General features: G+C 45.2%; 1 protein-coding gene across 2 annotated transcripts in view; it reads left to right on the top strand.

The window, feature by feature from the left end:
• Nucleotides 1-21,252, top strand: part of PDS5A (PDS5 cohesin associated factor A) — a 1,291,333-nt gene that overhangs the window by 86,638 nt on the left and 1,183,443 nt on the right. For both annotated transcript variants that reach the window (XM_069631774.1, XM_069631773.1), the window contains exon 5: nt 13,632-13,729. In XM_069631774.1, the coding sequence (XP_069487875.1) occupies nt 13,632-13,729 (98 nt within the window). The remainder of the gene's footprint in view (nt 1-13,631; nt 13,730-21,252) is intronic.

Genomic DNA, 21,252 nt, shown 5'->3' on the forward strand with positions numbered 1-21,252 from the left:
AGTAGCGCAGCAGTGATTATAGTGACGCCCTGCTGCGCAGCTTCTAGTTCTGATTTTGTCGTGTAGGTACCCTCCTTCCACATGTGCCCTGCTCTAACCAGACAATCCTCATACTGGGATTGAAAGCGATTCGAGTTGACCAACAGGTCCCTAATGGGGGGGGGGGGGCATATACAACTGAATGGGGATGGCCAGGATGTCACTCCCTGCATTTTTTGTGTGGGGCGCCAGAGGGACCATAATACTTCTAAAACTGGGTGCTCACGGATTTGACATGGCCCTATAAGGGACCCATAGCCACTCGCCCAAGGGTACTGGCGCAAATAGTTTATTCTCGTGGCCAACCCATTGTTTTTTGGTATTTTCCCACAAGTGGACCAAAAGTACGCCAAGCTGCGAAGCCCTATAATACTCAGATCTGGGTAACCCATACCTCCTTTGTCCTTGGGTGTTACTAAGGTTGTGTATGGTATCCGGGGTTTCTGGCCGGCCCATAAAAATGTAAGTAGGGTACGCTGTACTTCTGCATGAAATGCCTCCAGGACAATCACTGCTAGTGTTTGAAAGAGAAATATCCTAGCGAGAATGTTCATCCTAATTGATGTGAATCTGGCTGTCCAGGAAATTGTTATGCTGGACCAACTCCCCAGGTATGATTTAATAGCGTTCCATAGGGGCATATAGTTTGCACGGAACAGGCTTGATAAGTATTTTGTAATCTCTACACCCAAGTACTTGATTCCCTCCGCTTTCAATTGGAATCCACAGTCTGCTACCAAGTGGCTCAGAAGGGCAGAAGATTGCTGCAGTGTGAGAGCCATTGTTTTGTTTAGATTACCGCGAAATCCTGACAGGGAGCCATATTCTGCCAACGTTGCAAAGAGGGCAAGAATCGTTTCCGCTGGGTGAGTGATATATGCTGAAATGTCATCAGCAAATCATGCAAGTTTGTATTCCCGCCCCGACTTGACCTGCCCTCGTATTTGGGCATTTTGTGGATCGCCTGCGCTAGCGGTTCTACCACCAAGGCAAACGAAAGAGGTGACAGGGGGCAGCCCTGTCGTGTGCTCTGTGACAAAGGGAAGGACTCTGACGCGATACAATTGACCAAAACTTTGGCTATGGCGTGGAGTATAGCGCCAGGGCCCCAGATGTCCATTGTTGGCCCAGGCCAGCCCACTGATTCGCTGCACACAGAAAAGGCCATTCGACCCTGTTGAATGCCTTCATGATTTGTATTTTAATGCAAGTAATTGTTTTACAAGAAGTGTTCGGTTGATTATAATTGAAATGATTTTTGAATTTGGCAAAAGGTTTGATTTTCCAAGCCAACCACTGTAATACATAAAGTAATAGAATTAACCTATAACATGGTATAAAGTGTCAGTTTATAAAATGCAAAATAAAGGTTCCAGAATAAAGCCTATCCATTATTTTCATTAATAAAAACCCATTGATTTAATGGCAGTAAGATCTTTCTTAAAATGCATATTTTCCACCTCCAAATTAAGACTGTTTATAAAACCCACCACAGCTAAGGCAAGCGAAACAGGGGTACCACTTAGACAACTCTTCCAAAAGGAAGCATGATCTATGATCTCCCTTTGTTTTTAAGTAAGTACCAAAAAAGTCCATCCATTATTTTTAAATATTCACAATAGAGGAGCCAAATATTCAATTGTTTCCAGTTCACCTTGAACCCCACAGAATTGACACTTAGCAGTTTCAGCGCCATTTTCCTTAACTTACCAAATCTCCTCCTGAGGTTTACATTGGTTCCAGCGAAACCGTGTGAAGTCACTCCAGGCCTTAGGACGAGAATAAATCCGCCATTAGGGTGCAAGAGTTCCCATAAGCTTGTGCTTATATCTTAATTGTTGCAGGTTTTTATAGATATGACGCTTGTCCATCGTTATACACCAATCATTTGATAAAGCAATTGGTTTTACCCCTTCTTTGTCATTTATCAATACTTTCTGTGTTTTACTGATTTAACACAAAATGACATCGCAATGATCTACACAATCGTTCAGCACTTTGACTTTTCTTGCTAACCTAACGATATTCAAATCTGTGTACAACAATAGAGGACAGGGAACTAGTAATTTATGATAGAAAGATATGACCTTGGTCTATGCACATTAAAGGCCACCGGTCAGTGGAAAGGCCTTTTAGCAGCTGAAGGTATTGCAATGAATATGGCCAAGATTTTCTGCCATAATATACTTTCATTTTCTCCATGACATTAAATGCCCAGTCAGCATAAGTTTCAATACCATACGTTGATTTAGGTATGACTTTTAATTAATTGGATAAATGAATACTTGCAGTATTTATTTTTGATGTCTACCATATGCGAAACTAAAGTCTCAGTCAAATGTCTGAAATATCTTTTAATGTTTAATTTGTTTTGAGCACTCGAGATGTAAAAACCCAGAAGTATCGCATCTCTAACCCGCTCAAGTGGGACCCCACTCAGCGTCCAATGACCTCTCATATTCTTCTTATTGGACATTAATGTTAACCTCAATTTATTGTTTTTTTGTGTTGATTTTTAAAATAAACTGCGACGCATAGCCATCAAACGCACTCAACAAACATTGCAATCCCACTACTGTATAATCCATTAGTATAAAATCGTCAGCATATGCCAACCATATGACTTTAGATGTCCAATTCTTGGTTGAACAAAAGCAGCAAACTCTATCTCTTCCCCAATGTTTGATAGATATAGGTTAAAAAGACAGGGGGCAAGAATGCACCCACGTCTTAAACCATTTTTAGTACGAATCTTACGTGATGTCAGTCTTATTCAACCTCACCTGCACTTAAGTAGACTCGTGCAACCTGGCGATTAATCTTAGGAGCCCTAATGGAATCCCCCATTTTAGTAGCTGCTGCCATAAAAGGTTCCTACTCACAAGATCGAAGGTGAAGAAAAGGTCTATTGTCGCCACACAAATAAGATCGCAGCGTCACTAAATCTTGGCAGCACTTCAGTACAAACATGTTGAGACTAGTCCCATATTGTTTCCAGAACACTGTTGGACATCTGCTCAGACGGCCCACTTTCATCACCCATGCCTCCTAGATGTTTCAATAAAATGGATGCATAGATCTTACTGTCCTCATTGAGTATCGTTCTAAGGCAGCAATTCTTGGGATCCGAGCCGGATCCCCTCTTTTTTAAATTGGAATAATAAGAGATTATTTGTCCGAGAATAGAAATGAGCTGGTAGCTCAGTTGCGCGGATTGCCCTTTAATAATTTGTTTGATCAATTGTTCGGGCCAGGAGCTCTCGATTGACTAGCCCAGAGGATGGTGTCTAGAATCATTTCATGGTCAAAATGTATTCTCTAAATTATTGGACTCCTTTAAACTACACAATGAAACTGAGTCCACGTTTTCTTTTGCATACAAGTTTTCAAAATGGGTGACCCTTACTGACTCTAAGACTGCTTTAACTTGCGTTTCCACTTCTCCATTCTTCAGGGAATTTATCTCTAAAAGTTAGCCAGGTTTTTAGTTGAGCTTTTGAGCATGTTTTCTGTGTCAATTTGTAAAAGGCATGCCCCTTGGCACAATTCTTAAAACATTGTATAGATGTTGCTACTTGTAATCTCTCCAATTCACCACCAAGTTTACTCTTTTTAATATTCCTAACAGTCTTCCTCATTTCTCTTTCCTTGTTGGCTAAAATGGATCGAGCACATGCGAGTACTGCTTAGTTCTAATCTCAATCTTATTTTGCATACAGACTCCCATAATAAAAGAATTAAAGATTTTTTGTCAACGCATGTTATCAATGGTAAACACATCTTTCACTCAAGATTAGTGGATTGCGTTCAATCATTAAATCCTTTTTTATAATGTTTTTACTCCCAAGAGATTCTTTTTCCAGCAGGGTTCACATTGGTATTTTACCCATGTTTCCTTTTGTTAATTTAACTGAATGTCCATAAGGAAATTCAACATATAGTGGTCACTCCAAAGAGTGGATGCCACAATGAACTCTAAACATCTGATCAATAGAAAATAATCGTCTATTAAAAAAAAAATCCTACGTGTACTTAATTTCTCCTCTGAACCAATGTGATTTCCTGCAACATCCCATTCACAGCTCCATTCATTTGCATCAAACCTAATGTACAAATACAAGCAAGCCACTTTGTCTCGTTTCACACCTTCTTCTGTGTAAAGCCATCAGATGAAACATGTGAGCATGCAGGACAAGAAGAATTCAGATCCCCAAAATAATCGCATGCTTTAGGCTATTGTTACCCATCCAGCTATCCATAAAAGATCTTAAGATCTCCCAAAATGTATTGATCTCTCTAGCCCCTCATGCCAGTATACATTGACTAACAATGCCTGTTTTTTTTTAACTGAATTGTTATAACAAACTTGCCCCCATCGGTAATTCCAATTCTTTCACTTGTTATCCCACAGCCAGATTGCAGGCCCTCCCACCACCCTCCATCGGGCACCTCAGGTTTCATTTTCGTGCAGCCTGAAAACGGGTAATTTAACTGTCCCAAATAGGACGTTTAATCAACCAATGTTCCTGTAAACAAACAATTTAGTTCCTTACCAACATTGTTACCAGCTGTGGATTGGTCAAAAATGATGTGCCCTCTAGAATTCCATGACAGGATGGTCAAAGGAGGTTGGACTGCCAAAGCCATTTTGAGGTAGAAAGATCACTCTTCTCGGCCGTCGGCTCCTGTCAACCGTGATCAATCTTGTTCCACATTATTTGTAGAAGTGTAAGGTTCAATGATGGTGGACTGATCTACTCTCACTTTCTCTATTGTAAATGGTGATGGTTGTTTCCTTACCCCTCTCCAAACTAGTAAAATCACAACTCCTTTTCATGGTGATGAGTGTACGTTCTGTAATGTTCATACCAAATTTCTTCACTGTTGAGAGTTCCCTTATGATTGCATCCTCCACAATTTTAGATTTAATATACAGTTGGTATGAAATGGATCGTTAAATTCCACTCCATATCTTTTGAGTTTGCATGCAATTTAGGGATCTCCGCTAATAAAGAGAGAATAGTCTCATCTGTTAAGAACTAATCATTTATCCTCCCCAAACCACTTTTGATAAGAAACCTATGAGCAGGTGAATGAGCCGGGACCGCACCTGACTTAATGTCCCTTACTGTCATGCCTGCGCCATGGGCGCATCCATTTACGCTCAATTCGGTCTATGTTTATCATTTATTTACAACAGACTCTTGGATCCATCTATATTTACTTTGGAAACTTATTTTCCCATTTGCGAGACTTTGCTGCTTAATTATTATTTCCAACAAACTACGCATACCATAATGCACCTGGCTACAAGCATCGATTCCTGGCTGTTTTTATTGGTCATCAATGGAACTACACCCCCCAGAAGCCCTAGAGACTTGCCCTGCTTCCACCAGCCCAGGAACAGAAAGGGAGGTGGCCGATTGCCTGCAGGTGTGCTTAGCCAGTTGCAACCAATTAGCCTGCCTCTGTGCTGGGCTAGGCAGTATAAAGGCTGCTGCCTGCAGTGGCTCAGCCTCTTGCATCTGAGAGTTCTTCCTCCACCTTTTGCATCTTTCTACGGATCTTGTATGCTGCTTACCTTCACTCCTGCTTGGACCCTGCCTTGTTGCTTGCTCCACCCTGCTGCCTCCAGCCATAGCCTTCCAGGCTCCCTGCCTCACAGCCCTGCTCCTCTGGGCTCTCCACACTGCAGCTGATCACGCTCTGCTGCCTTCCAGTCTCCGCCCTTGCCCTGCCGGGCTCTCCACATTGCAGCGGATCACGCTCTGCTGCTTTCCAGCCTTCGCCCTTGCCCTGCCGGGCTATCCACATTGCAGCGGATCACGCTCTGCTGCCTTCCAGCCTTCGCCCTTGCCCTGCCGGGCTCTCCACATTGCAGCGGATCACGCTCTGCTGCCTTCCAGCCTTCGCCCTTGCCCTGCCGGGCTCTCCACATTGCAGCGGATCACGCTCTGCTGCCTTCCAGCCTTAGCTCATGCCCTGCCGGGCTCTCCACATTGCAGCCGATCACGCTCTGCTGCCTTCCAGCCTCCGCCCTTGCCCTGCCGGGCTCTCCACATTGCAGCCGATCACGCTCTGCTGCCTTCCAGCCTCCGCCCTTGCCCTGCGGACCCTCTACATTGCAGCTGATCACGCTCTGCTGCTTTCCTGCCTCAGCCCTTGTCCTCTGGGCTCCCTGCCCTGCAGCCTGCCTCACTCCGGCTGCCTTAGCCCTTGTCCTCTGGGGCTCCCTGCTCTGCAGCCTACCTCTCTCTGGCTACCTACAGCCCTTGTCCTCTGGGCCTTCCTACTTTGCAGCTTATCCCGCTTCGCTGCCTACTACCTACCTTTTCCGCTGGGTTCTCGGCCTAGCAGCTCTCTACAGTCCTCTGCTACCTTCTACGTTCATCGGCCCTGTCCCTCAGGGTTCACTCCTTACTGCCCGGCCCTTACGGGATCCTTGCCGTGCAGTCTGCTTTACTCTGCTGCCCTAAGCCCTTTTCCTCTGGGCGTTCTACCTTACAGTCCTACCCCTGTGGGCTTACTCATTGCTTTCCTGCTCCTCTGAGCTCTCAACCTTGTTCCTTACTGTCCTCTGCTATCCTATCCTGTTACACGACTTTCCTTTCATTTCCTTCTGCTAGTTTGCTATCACCTCCTTTCCTGGATTTGTCTGTAGTATCTTCTCTTGTACTGTTTGTAGACCCTTTTGTACAGAGCTTGTCTGTTGGTTCCCTTCAGTCAACCTCTGCCCCTTCCCTTGTCCTGTTTCTACATTATAGACACCCAGAGCTGCTGTTCCAAGTCATGAGCAAACAGCGTGGTCCTCTGTTATAGCAAACTGTGCAGAAGGCTAGAGTATTTCCAAGGTTCGTGGAATACTCTTTTCCTATATCTGCATACACCCCAAGAGGGTATTCATTCTGTATCTTTTCCCTTGCTACTCTTGCTTATTCTTCGTTCTCTTTCCTTTCCGCTGTGTGTGTTCTTATCTGTCCACTTTATTTGGCACAACCACCCAAACCCTTTCTGGGTGTCCTGTGCCACTCCTAATAGAGTGCCACTCCTGACACTTACCAACATAGAGACCCATTAAGCGAGGCAGGTTTGAAAAAGCCCACCACTTTATCTCCTTGCCCCCCTCCCCTCTGATGCCCCTCAACATCCTAAAAACGTTAGACCTATCACACAAATCATCTTCGTCAGGTCTTTTTTACTTTATTAATATCGCAGTGCTGCCTGCCCTATCAAGGTTAGCACTACACATTTGCCCTCCCAGACAAGTCGACTTCATTTAGCCTCTTGCTCAGGGTTGCTGAATTTGCCCGCAATCGAGCATGCGATAGTTATGCTGTGTTCTTATCCGAAATTGTGTCAGCCTTGCCTGATTCAATAGAAAAGATTGGGTCACCCTTGGGCCTGCTCCCTAAACAAGACTTGTTGCACACATTTACAGATTGGTTAGCAATAATAATAGCAAGTCATTTTGTACTGACGCATAGACTTTGCTTTTTAAAAAGTTCATCTCTGTGCTGGGTTTCATTGCAACTGTTCACTTTGCATAGCTGCAGATTTCAGTGCAGGCAAATGACAAAAAGATTCCTACTCTGACTAGTGATTTACTTGACTGCTCAATGAAATTTCACTGTTAAGTTAAAATAGCTGTTAATACTCATCTTGGCTATTGACCTTTCTTTGGTTACAACAGCCTGTAAATTCTTTTTCACCTTTGCGAGCGATTCCTGTAAAGTTAGATTTCACAGGAATTTTCTAGATGATTTCTTGATATTGAGAGCCTTGACATTTCTAGGCTTTTTTCCATTGTATCCTGGCCACATTTTCCACTTCTGTGTTGGCTTTTTATGAGGATAAACTTGAACGGTCAAAGGGGTCACACTCTCTGGTGGAGGAAGAGAAGTGCATACTTCATCTTATCAGTCCATACAATAGCAGTTTAAGGTATTCTCCAGCTTCTTTTGAATAGCACCAAGAATTATCGTATGCATTTGGACCTCAGACTTCCTTCCTTTGTAGAGTAACGCAAACGATGATGACACATAATGTAAAGCGAGCAATGCTTTTTGAGCACTGGGACTTTGTTCGTCATCAATCTGCATAGTTAATGTGGAAGGTCGATTTTTGCTGTTGGGGCCGAGGAGTAGAGGCAGTAAATTCTGCCTTCTCCTTCAAATTTAAGTGTAGAAGGAGGATGAGTGAATATAGTTGTCAGTTAGACCTTCTAGTTTTCCCCGAGCAGCCAAAGCACACGCCAATTCCTTATTGGACTCCTGATGATTTACAAGCTCATCAGCAATACCCTCGACCCGCCCCTCTTCTCATGAGTGCACTTTAGTATTGGTTACCCTAGAGAAAGGTGTAATACTCTTCCCAACTTATCTTTTCAAGGCGACTATTTCGCCAGAAGTCTGCCAATAATTTCACTTTAACTCTTGCCATCTCGAACATCTGTTTCGCTATAGTTTTGCCTGAGAGCTTTGAGAGACTTCACAAAGCATACATGGGCATTAGAGTCGAAGAAAAGAAGATGGCGACACTTGCTGTCCTTGCTGATGCCTCACACCAGATAACCAATAGCATAATCACAATGCTGGTTGTTAACAAGTAAGGTAGGGGAGGGAAGTTCCTAGCGCTCAGTGCTGCCAAACTGCTAACACTTCAGTGCACTTCACAAAAGCTATACTTCAAAGTAGGATATTCTATCGAGTTTCATGCTTCAAATTGTTTCCACGATTGCGGTGGTGAAACAGGTGATCTCAAAACATTTAAAACCATTTGGACATTGGAGGAAGCAATAGGTTTTGCCTGCTGTTTGTTAGTTCCAGTATTTGATTTTCCCACCCTTTTCCTCACTTAGTGGCATTTTTTCAGTATTGTAGACCAGAGTACTATCTTGAGGCATACATTTATTTTGAATGCAAGATCTTTCTCATTGTGTTGTATGTGAAACTTCCCTCTTCTCTTGTCCCCTTACACCTTTAGCTGTCGAGCTTCTCCTTTGTTAGTTGGTCTAACCCCCGTTTTTGTGGTAAAAAACACTTTTCTTTTACCTATACGGAAACCAAAAAAAATATATAATTGAAAAAAAATATGTGAACCTTTTTGTTTTCAGTACTATTGACTCGACCCAATTGCATTTGAACTTTTTGTATACAAACCTTTAACCGGACACAATCTTCCTGCTCTAGATACTGCTAGTGATTCCCTTAAACTCACCAGGCTCTCAAGTGTTAGTCGTGACAGCAGCCTAAGCTTAACTCTCTGGTGGTGGAGTGGGGTGGATCACAGGAATAGGTATAACTTTTAAGCTTTTTTCATGGGTAGCCAGAGAAATGTTGCACACGCTTATTTTGATAAAAATATAATCTTTATGTAAGACAAGAGTACTCCGAGATGAGTAATTTTGTAAAGTTGAATATGCTGCAATTTATCTAGTTAGTATCAGTTTTAAGTAAGTTTTTTTTTGTCAATAGAATCTCTCTTTTGAGTCCCTCTTAGAATTAAAAAGCCATTAATAGCAAGTAGTCTATTTCTATCTAGGCGGACATGTTCAAAGAATAGGGGCAGTCTTTGGTAGAAGTTAACTTTGTGAAGTTCCCCAAGGAGTATTTCCTCGAGTTCTAAGGGTTTCGTACAACAGAATTCCTTGAAGATGAAGACTAGCCCCAGAGATGAAGAATTGTGTCAGCAAAAGACTCCAACAGTGCCAGAAAGCCAGGAGAAAAATACCCTGGGACGGAAAAAGCATTTCTGCAGGCGGTAGTCGGTGGTTTTCAGATGTGGTTGCTGTACATGCTCAGCAACCATTAATGGGTCCAGAGTGGTCACCTGCTCAGGAGGGGATCCCATGTTCCATTAGTGATTCTTCTCCTCTTGTCCTGGGCTGACCCAGTGACCTCAGAAGCAAATCTGCTTTAGTTGGCAGTGGCTGGTGATGCAGGGTTCCCATATTTCTAATGCCCAGAATTTAACTTTAACAATTTACTCAAACATCATACCAGGCAAGTCCCACTGATTCACTGCAAGCCACTTACGTAGGTAAATTTGTAGTGACGTTTCTGCCACCCCATACAAGGCGATTACCATGGATAACGTGGTCTTTAAGATGGTTAATTATTTTAGACGGCAACTCTTCAGGTTATAATAGCATGGTCGCTTAGAGTAGTAAAAATGGCAGAGAGCACTCCACATCCTTACCATATTTGGTGAGCCATATATACATAGTCTAGACATGAAAAGCTACTTTTATTAGTCACGTGAACAGTGGAGATCACCACTCTTTTTTTAGATTTTGATTCATACAAATTAGGTCATGCATATTAAAAATAGTAGTCCACACGGATTCACCCCCAATCTATGACAACTTGGAGCAATGGGAGCGCTCAATAGATGCATCTTCATTTGAAATATAGTAGGATTCTAAAAGCAAAGGAGCGTTTAGATCACCAGGCACAATTATTTTGCCCTTTCGGCTATGTTCATCCCATTTACACAAAGTTTCCCATGTCACAAAGAATGTCCTTTACTTGAAAACGCCCTGGGGGAGAGTAGATATTGAAAACCAAAATACAATTCTCAGGTGGATGGACATTAAGAAGAGTCGATGGGATGTAAGGAGAAACAAGATCCTTGCAGAAGGGCTCCAATATTAAAAAGTATTAGGCACTGATCGCAAGGCCCACCAAAGGGGCGCCACGTTACAGCTTGTCTGCAGGATGTTCTAACCCTCTACATGAAAATCCCCCACTGCCCTAGTCACTTGTAAGATGAATATGTTCCAATTCTGAATATGAGATACCCAGGGGTTTGGTTAAAAAAGGAACGAAAACAGGTATTCCAGCTAATGAATTTTAAGTTACAGTGCTGTCAATAACTATCCGGGCTAATTTGTTCAAAAGGCCAGGCAGATTTGTGCATCCTAAAAGCGGAGTTGCGAGGCTCAGATGCCACATCCATTTGCATATAGTTTGTGCTGCTATTGGTGTGCTTATCAACTTAGTGGGTCTCTGTATGGAAGTAGACAGCAGGATGTTAAATGGGGAAACTACCGGGCACACAGGGTGTTTGCAACACACAGTCAAATTGTAGTCCATTTTTATTTAATGTACAACAGTGAAACCATAGCCGGAGAAACAAGCTCAATAAGTGCCCAATTTGGGACACTATTCCTATAAGGAAGATCCACCTGCACCAGATCACTATTCTTGATAGCTGAGAGCCAGGGAATGTTCTTTGACATCGTTAATAACTGGGATCGATTTGAGAAAGGGCAATTGACCGTAGGGGATAGTTTTTCCAATCTCACCAGAGTTCCAAATCGAACCGACACTTTAGGGTCAATCAATGCAAGTCGATCAGAGCAATCAACAATCGTAGCCTGATTACTAATGGTGCCTGCAGATGTAAAGCCATTAATGGACGGTGGTGGGTCGGAAAGAATGTTTTCCATTTTGGACTCCAGCTGATGAGCTTTTAAATAATTAACTGGGAGAGGTATGGCTTTCTTCCAATTACACTTAAGCACTTGTTTAGATTGTTCCGGGGGAACAACTACATTCTTGGCACAAATCTGTCTAAAGGTCCCCTTAGTTTTACTTGCCTCGATTAGACCATTACCCTTGTCTTTGGTTTACGTGGTGGTTTGGGCAGGAAAGGCAGCATTGCTTTCAACGCGGAGATGTGCTGTTTGGTGAGATCCCATCACATAATGCCTCAATTGCATCTTGTTCGGATTCGGCAGTAAAAGTTTATTGCATTGTCCTGCTCCAACCCCGGGTCAAGGAAGTTCGAATTTACCACTCGGTCACCAATATGAGCAACATGATTCGCAGCAATTAACATATTATCTATCCTTAATGGCATTCTATTCCTTGGTGCAGCTGAGATTTGAGATGCAAAAAAAATAGAGCCACAGGGCTCATTATCCTGATATTTGCATTCAGAAGAGCAATCTAATATCACCAACATTTGAAATTATGCCCTTCAACTCATGATGCTCAGCAGCTAAGTTTGTACAAAGGGTGAAAAAAGCATCAAATGTAGATATGATCTCGTTGTTAGCAAGAACCGGGGATACTGCACCTGCAAGATATTATTCTGGGTTACAGCTGAAGTCTCATCAGCAGAAAGGCTGTCACAGGACTGCTCAGGGCTCAAGATCAAGTCTACAAGGTTGGGACTAGCTGATAAATGTGTGTCAATGATGTCGTGGTTGCTGGGTGGAACTGACCCCAAATGTTGCGGTTCAAATTGAGGCAGAGATTTAATAATGAACCATCATTATTAGTAAATTAATGGTTAGATGGTATCTTCTACATTGATAGTCTGTTCGATAGTTAGAACCAGTGATGGTATTGCTTCCTCAGACATCAAAATGTGGTAGTTAAGAAGATTGTAATTTTAGGTTGTGAGTCCTTAGTAAAGCCAGAATACTCTGGTTTACCAGCAGCTTCATTTTTGCCTTTTTTTAGGAAGAGGAGCGTCTTTGGAGGGTGTCTATATTTTCACCGGGCTGCGAAGACATTTACTGGTTTTAGCCACCTCGCTACGCAAGACGCATCTGCGCTGGCATGCTAACTTCAAGTTGTAAATTATGACTAAATGTAGGATGCGATTTACAGGGTTACCATTTCCTTTGTTGGGTGGAGTGTAATTCCAGACTACCACTGGTCCTAGTCAGCAATCTCAGCGGGTGGTGAGGGGGACTCCTACACCCAAGCACAATAATACTCAGAGTGTAACCCAAATCAGTCTCTTCCTGTTGCTAGAAGCATGATCTTAGGAAGCAGACCACCTATTACCAAAGTTTGTACGCACATTGAAGGCTTCAAACCCCCACACTGGCACTACAAGAGAGCTGAAGGGGGATGCCAGGGGAGGATGCTTGCAGAACACAGAGCACCTCTGCTGTCAATCCGAATAGTTTGCAATTAAAAACTGCAATAAACAAAAAATTCATAAACGCCAGTTGAGCCCACCGCTTCCACTCTTACATCAGGCCTTGCAAATTCTTAAAAATCCCACTAGACCTGCAGGGCGAGTTCATTAGTTTACTTACTCGACCTAGGAGAAATGCACTTGCCCCAAGGTGACTGGTGACAAAATATTTACCAGTGCTTTTTGTAAAATGGTGCATGTCGCCGTAAGCACACTTCATATTTGCTGCAATGCTGTCAAGCATGCACAGTGAAACCTGTATTTGCCACTTACTGCAAGCAAAGTGTTTGTAGTAAATGAAAAATGTCTCAACATCCGTACTCGCTAGCAAGGTGGAGTATCATGCAAATAGTAATCTCCCTTCATAAAAACTACTTGTCAATGCTAGTGGGCTGGTAGATTTTACGAGCCCTGTAGATCATACTGGTAAATGGGCACGTTCTTGAAACTGGTTAATGGTGGTTTCCTGTTATATTTTAAAAACATTTTAAACCCTCAATTGCTTTGCAACAAAGTTCTTCCATGCATCACCTATTAATGTGGTCTGCGTATATTAATTTCTAGTTCTTCGATTTAGTTGCTTGCTTGGTGTAGTGGTGATTTATTTGAATACTTTTCTGGTATTGACTAACCTGTCTGCCTTTTTTCATTTGTAGAACTTAGCTTGGGTGAAATCCTATAACATCTGCTTTGAGTTGGAGGACTGCAATGACATTTTTATTCAGCTTTTTAGGACACTTTTCTCAGCAATCAAGTAAGTGAATATATTAAGACAGGAACTGTCTTTTGAGTTTTGTGTTCTAATACGTACAATGTTGCTGTTATCTGGTTCAGAGTTAACTTGCCAAACCAAGGCTTTGCCAGAACAAACTTGAACAAGGTGTTTCAGATGAATGCTTTATAGGATTTTTTTGAAAAGGTGGGTCTTCAAATCCTTCTCGAATTGGGTAGCATTAGCCGAACGGTGGAGTGTTCATGCAGCAGTCACTGTTATCCTAAAGGTACTCTCCTTCACATTCAGCTTGCACGTCCTGGGGCGCACAAGCTGAAACTTATGTGATCCTGTAATACTGGAATGACAAACACAAACGTCAGACGGCCTCACTGCTGGTTTTTGTGGAGATGCAGTGTGAGGTCCCTTCCACGCGTGGTTCTGCAGCCATTGGCTGGTATTCTGGGTCTGCTATACCGCGGGCACGGCTGAGGTTGTGAGCATGAAGGGTGACTTGACGGGCACCGTACAGAGTGTTTCCCTATTCCTGCCCGGAGTGCTCTTTTAATATATGATGAGGTCACCTGGTGGTGCACTGCTGGCAGGAGGTTGTTGTGTGTTTGGCTCGCCACTTGAGGGTGATGCATCTCCATTAAATGCCCGAATCCACAACCCATAACTCCGCATAACTATTAGTATCCTCAAGTAAACTGAGCAGTACCTTGCTGAGTTCATGGCTCGTCGGAAGCAGCCTCAATTAAGGTGCAGCTTGACACGCTGTAGCAGGCTTCCTTCCCTTTTGAACTACCCCTCTTTTTGAGATGAGCTGTTGCGGTGCAGCTGCTGTAAGGCTGGGTGAAGTCCAGGAAGTTAGGAATCCTGGCAGTCGAGGAGGCTGGTACCCTGTGATTAGCCATTTGCTTCACCTGCCACCCTCTGCTACTCCTTGGGGCCTCAACTGCAATGTGAGGGATAGGTGGTTGATAGGTGGTTGCTCGGCTCGGCAGTAGGCTGTGCTTTGAATCTAGCTCTCATGGTGGCTGAACTCCAGATACAAGGGGTAGTAAAAAAAAGGAGGTGATGTAGCTAATTATACAGGCACAAAAGCGGCCAAGGGTTTTAGGCAGGCTGCCATCAATTTGGTGGCACAAAGCCAGAGGCTCATGGGGAGCCACCACAACTTGGGTGATGAATGAGGAGGCAATCCGTGCAGAGAACTCCATGTATTCCATCCATAATTAAGAAACTGAGTAGTAATCGTCCCATGTGCCCACAAGGATGTTCATGGAATTCTGCATCTCCTGATCCTATGGCCTCTAGCCTGATGTTGAACCTACTGTTGGGCCCAGTCCAAGCACAAATACAGACTCCATTTTATATTTTGCTAAATATCTAGACAGGCTCTCTACAGCCCTTATGGAATTGAAGGATGCTTTCTGGCTGTTGACGGACAGGTGAGAAATAAGTAATGCAGGGAAATTGGATACCTGTCTAGGGGTGATGAGCTTGTTGGCAAAGTCCCTGAATAAACGTGTGGCAAGGGATGTTGGTACGCACAAGGCTATGAATTCTCGATCGAGCACAGATCCCGCCAGCAATCCAGTGCTGAAAGTCATCAAGGACAGTTTGGGGATTTCCTCAGCAGGGACAGAGGTAGACCCCAGGGTGGGGGCTGATGGGGTTGCCCCACCCTTGGGGTTAAAGACCACAACAGGCCAAAGGTTTATATCCACGCAGCCTGAAAACTTGGTAGAGGTTAATAGGTCGCCCAGTTCTCAAATTGCTTTGAGATCAAAGAACGGAAAGGTGGGTAACCCGGACCTAGTCTAACATGGCGGTGGCGGAAACGACATGGCATCATGATGCCCCACAGGGTGGCAATGTTCGCTTTTTGGTGTACATTTTCACGTGTGTCCTAAATTGTAGACACAGCTTAGCAATGAAGGTGATTAACGTATTTCGAGGACACCAAGATTAACATGTCATATCCATGACTTCTGGTACTAGTGGCATGAGATGGGGAAAAGGGTTGTTTTCCAGACTCACTTAACGTAACCTCCCGGAATCTTGGGCTAGGAAGTAGTAATGATCTCACCATGGATCCTGACCGTCTAAAAATAGTTTAGAGAGGCTTTAAGAAAGTTTAGCCAGGGTGTCCCAGACTAACCCAGGTTCGAAAGCCGGGGGCTAAATCTTCCCCGTACAGTCGGTAGCAAGGGAAGCCAGGCGGGACACGGTACCTTAAGTGGGAAGGATCCTCCAGCGGTGGCAGTTGTTCCTGGTAGTGGGTGCAAGTTGCGTCGTCGTCCAGGGGAAGAGAAGATCTCGACTTGGAGGAAAGATGAAGGTCGTTGCACTACCAGGGAAGAAACCAGCCACGGAGTTTTCCGGTTAAAGGTGGTACCTTTGTTTCGCGGTCGTGGTAAAACCTGGTATCCCATAAGAAAATATTTGTGGTTGAATATAAAAAGTAGTATCCACTGCCACCAGCCAAAACTCGATCAGGGGGGACGGAGACTTGCCCCCTCGACTAACAGACCCCGGGGCAATTGAATTGCCCCAGCCAGTACGTCCACAATATGATGGTTTGTACTGGTTCTGTTCAGAATTTAAGACTAGTAAAGTCAATGGTGACTTTACATGCCCTGGGAGACAGTAGTCGGTCCCAGGGTATGGAGTCTATACTGGGGGGTCACTATGACACCCCTGTGTCACTGCACTGAGGGTGCTGTGTAACACACATCACAAAAACACATGAAGCCCTATGGAGTAAAAGACCCCATAGCCCATTAAACACATCTAGATTCAAAGAAACACACTCAAATCATGCCCAAGAGTGAGGGTAAAAGAGTCTCCCTCTTGGCAGGAGAAAAAAATAAACCCCAAAAATCCAGCAAAGCTGCTGGGGGACTCACTAGGTTAGGAAATTCTGCCTAAACAGAGAATTCTCCCTAACACTCGACGACTGGCTCATTACAGGGGACTCTTTCGACCCTTGTTTTTCGAGCACCCAAAAAACAGTAGATCTCCTCTTCAGCCTGGGATTTTCAATCAACGAAAAGAAATCCAGCTTAGTCCCCAGCCAAGTAAAAAGATTTCTGTGAGCGCTAATTCGGACGGAAGACGGCCTTATCTTTCCCTCCAGCGAGAGGGTTCAGAACATGCTCTCTCAGGTTCCTCAATATGTAGCCAGTTGTGAGGTGACGGTTCGCAAAGCCATGCGATTGCTAGGGATGATGGCGTCATGCATATACTTGGTTCCCCACGCGTGGATGCGCATGTGTCCCATGCAAGAGTGGCTCAACAGCCAGTGGTGTCAGGCCAGCGGACAATGGGAAGATCTGTTAGTTGTCTCGCCATCCCTCCTTCTCTCTCTGCAGTGGTGGTCATGAGAAAACCTCTTGAGGGGAAAGACCTTGAACTACCCTTGCAGTGGAAGCCACTCCCACGACAGACGCATCTCTCACAGGGTAGGGGGATGAGGGGGCTCACCTGCTTGAGCATACAGCACACGGTGTGTGGTCCCCTCAGGTAGCGTCCAATCACATAAACTTACTGGAGCTACTGGAGGTGTTCAAAGCTTTGAAAGCCTTTCAGAGACAACTGCAAGGGAAGACAGTGCTGATCCTCACCGACAGCAATGTATTACTTGAACAAACAGGGGGGGGAGGTGGGCACTCACTCTCCAGGGCTATCCAAGCTGTTCCAGAACATTTGGATATGGGCTCTCAAACACAGGATGTTTTTGATGTCCCAACAATCTTCTGGCAGACATACTCAGCAGAGATTTTCCTCTGCCAGAAGAATACGAATGACGGCTGCATGAAGACATTGTGTCCAACGTCTTTGCAGAATGGGGTTTCCCAGAGATCGACCTGTTCACTACTCGGGAGAACGCCCAATGCCAAGACTAGGCTTCCAGGTACCCCCAGAACTGATCCAAGGGGAACGGTCTCTGGATAACATGGTCGGGGAAATTTGTCTACGCTCCCCACCCCCCTCACCCCCCCCTTCTCAACACCATGATACTGGTGGCCCCCATGTGGGCCTGCCAACCCTGGTTCGCTCACCTGATGGAGATGGCCTCTCCCCACCAGTCAAACTGCGCTGCCTGTACAACATGTCTCAGGACAGAGGGGGGACCCTCCACCCATGCCCACAAACTCTGAACTTAGCAGCCTGGCTCCTGAGATCTTAGAGTTTGGACACCTGCAACTCCCTCAAAGATGCATGGACATACTCAGGGAAGCGAGAAAGCCTAATACACGTTATTGCTATGCCAGCAAATGGAAACGGTTTGTCATCTGGTGCAATTCCAAGGGCGTCAATCGCATCGATTGCTCCCCCTCACACATTGTGTTGTATCTAACCCATCTGTTGGACACTGGGTTAGTCTTCAATTCACTAAAGGTTCATCTGGTTGTGTTGTCAGCCTACACCACATCACAGCAAAAAGTATTGTGGTGGAAGATGGCAGTAATTAAAGCTTTTATGGAAGGGGTTAAGAGGATTTATCCTCCCATCTCTCATCCAGCCCCTGGGTGGGATCTGAATGTGGTTTTGACCAGGCTCATGGGAGCTCCCTTTGAGCCTATGCATAAAGCCAGTCTGAAAGACCTGACTTATAAGACAGCCTTCCTAGTGGCTATCACTTCTATCCGAAGGGTTAGCGAACTACAGGCTCTTTATGTTTTAGACCCCTTTGTTACAGTCCACAAAGATAAGGTTGTTCTGCGCACACATCCCAGGTTTGCGTTGAAATTTATTTCAAAGTTCCATATGAACCAGTCTATCGAACTACCCACGTTCTTCCAGAAACCTACTAACATGGCCGAAAGAAGCCTTCACACACTAGACGTGCGCAGGGCAGTCATGTTTTACATGGAAAGGACTTAACCACTAAATAAGACTAAACAGTTCTTTGTTTCAGTGGCAGCTGGTAGAGAAGGGGATCCAGAATTTTGCCTGAGGTGCCTACTAGGCGTGCATTACACTAGTCCAGTCTGGATCCAATGATAGCCCTGGCAATGGTGAGGCAAATTTGTTGGGACAAAAATGGTCTTACTGTGTTGATGAGTTTGGAGTGGTATGCGGAGGTAGACGCAATGGCGTTATCCTGTCTGTTCATGGATAGTTTAGGTTCCAAGCACATGTCCAAAGTTTTAATTGATTGTGAGACAGTGATGGGGATGTCATCAATGGTGAAGGAGTAGTATTGTTGGTCTAACTTGCTTATGGTAGATGGGGAGCCAACCAGCAGAAGCTCTGTTTTCTCGCTGTTGAGACAAAGCCAGTTTTCTGCCATCCAAGATTGGATTGTGGAGTAGATGGAGTTGAGTGTGAGTCAGACATGTAATCACCCGAAAGGGGGGATGAGCACCTGGGTGTCATCGGCATAGTTCATATATGAGATCCCCAGGGCGTCCAAGATTTTGAATAATGGCCTTGTGAAGAGGTTGTAGAGGGTGGGAGCAATGCAAGAGCCGTGTGGAACCCCACATTTGATGGTGCTGGGGTTGGCACAGGCGGAGTCGGAGAAGACCCTCATTGATCTGTCCTGCAGGAAAGAAGTTATCCAATTGCATACATTGGTTGAGAAGTTTGCTGCAGTGGAGAGATGATGGCAAACAGTCTTATGATCCACCAAGTCAAACGCAGCAGAGAGGTCTAGGAGCAGAAGGAGCGCCGGTTTGCCTGCGTCTGAGGTCATCCGTTTTTTTTTAGGTCAAGGAGGCCGGTGTCCGTGCCGTGCCGTGACCCCTGATTGCCGTAGTCCAAGAAGATGGTTATCTTCAAGGAATTTTTGAACGTGCAGGTAGGCTGCTTTGTCCAGGATTTTTAGTAGGAAGGGGACAGTGGTAATAGGCCTGTAGTTTCCTGGGATAGTTGGATCCAAGGAGGGTTTTTTAAGGAGCGGAAGAACGAAGAACCCACGCTTCCTTATGTCCCAGAGGGACATGGCCAGACCAGAAAGGGGCAGTAATGAATGCCGTGATGATGCGGGGGTGGGGGGGCAGGGCCGGTAGGGAGGGTGCACAGTCCGTGATGACTTGTGCCGGGCAGGTATCCCCTTTACAATTCGATGGTTTGATAGACCAGAGGAGTGCGATGACTTGATTCATTCATGTCTTTAAAGTTGAACATAGGGGAGCGACTTGAGTCGGTTGTTAGTAGTGGGCTACTGTGATTCTTAGGTGTTAGGTCGGTGAGAGCCCTTTGATGGGAGAGGATTTTTGCCTGCAGTGTCAAGCTTATTCAGTATGGCAGACTGTATTGTATTACACCAGGCTTTATCCTTGAGGAGTGATGAAGGAGGGGTGGGAGGTCTCCAGCTATCTGAAAATAGAGAAGATTTCTCTTGTCCCTGTTTTAGCATTAGCTATCGTGGTGTTGGAGGAGGCTTTTGTGTTGGTGATGGTGGTTTTGTATTGTTTAGATGGGGCTTTGAATGCAGCTTTGGTGGTTTCTGTTGGGTTATTGGTTCAGGTGGTGAAGGCAGCCCTTTTTCTGGCGTGTAGCTGCAGGAGTTCCTGCATTAGTATGCTTCACTTTTTTGAGGGCGAGTGGGGCCATAGTGTCAGTGGCCTGGGTGATGATCCTTTTGAAGTCATTGGCCGGTGTCTCAGGGTCATTTGAGAAAGGGGGCAGTAAGGCGGGCACCACAAGGTGTTGTGAGAGGTTGTCATGCGTGAGCTGCCTGGAGCTTCGTGAGAGTGCGGCTGGTAAAAGATTGGTGGGTGTGGGGGTGTCCTTTAGTGGTGGTGATAATGTTGAATTGAATGCAATAGTGGTCGGACCACGGAACAGGAGAGATCTCAGGGCGGCTGATGGAGCAATTATGGTGAGGTAGCCAGTTTAGGGTATGGTGGGGTCCTTTAGAGGGGGTAGGGCTAGAGACATTTTGGGAGAAGCCGAGAGTGGAGAGTGCTTTATGGAGGGCCTTGGCGTGTGGATCGCTAGGGTCATTCAGGCCGAGGTTTAGGTCGCCCAAGAGCAGGACTTTGTAGGACTTCTTAAGGTTATGGGATAGTGTGTGGATAAGGGCATCCTTAAAATCATTGGCCGGGCCAGGGCGGCGGTAGACAAGGTGGAAGGCGAAAGTGCAGTTATGGGAGAGCTTGAGCAGAAGAAAGTCCGTGTTCGGATCAAGGTCCTGCAGAATTTTCCGGATTGCTAGTGTTTCCTTGGCGATGACTGCTACCCCGCCCCCCTCTGTGGGAGGAGCGGTCCTGTCTATAGATTATGAAGCCAGCTGGGATTGCGAGGGTGAGGGCCATGCCAGATTGGTCAGTCAGCCATGTTTCGCTGGGGAACAGTAGGTCGAGTTTGTTACTGCTAATCAGGTCGTGCACAGCCAGGGCATGTGGTGGTAAGGAACTGCAGTGGATCAAGGCACATTTTAGTGGGACAGCTGCTGGGGGGGAGCGGAGAAGGGGCAGGAGGGGTCGGGGGGAGGAGTAGCATCTTAGGGAAACCTTTCTACGATCCAGAGATACAGGCCGTTGTTAAAACAGACGCCTCTCTAGCAGGGTGGGGAGCCCACTACCTTCACCATACATCTCAGG

Source organism: Ambystoma mexicanum, chromosome 6q, assembly GCF_040938575.1.
Source record: "Ambystoma mexicanum isolate Mex_15411 chromosome 6q, UKY_AmexF1_1, whole genome shotgun sequence".
Taxonomy (NCBI): domain Eukaryota; kingdom Metazoa; phylum Chordata; class Amphibia; order Caudata; family Ambystomatidae; genus Ambystoma; species Ambystoma mexicanum.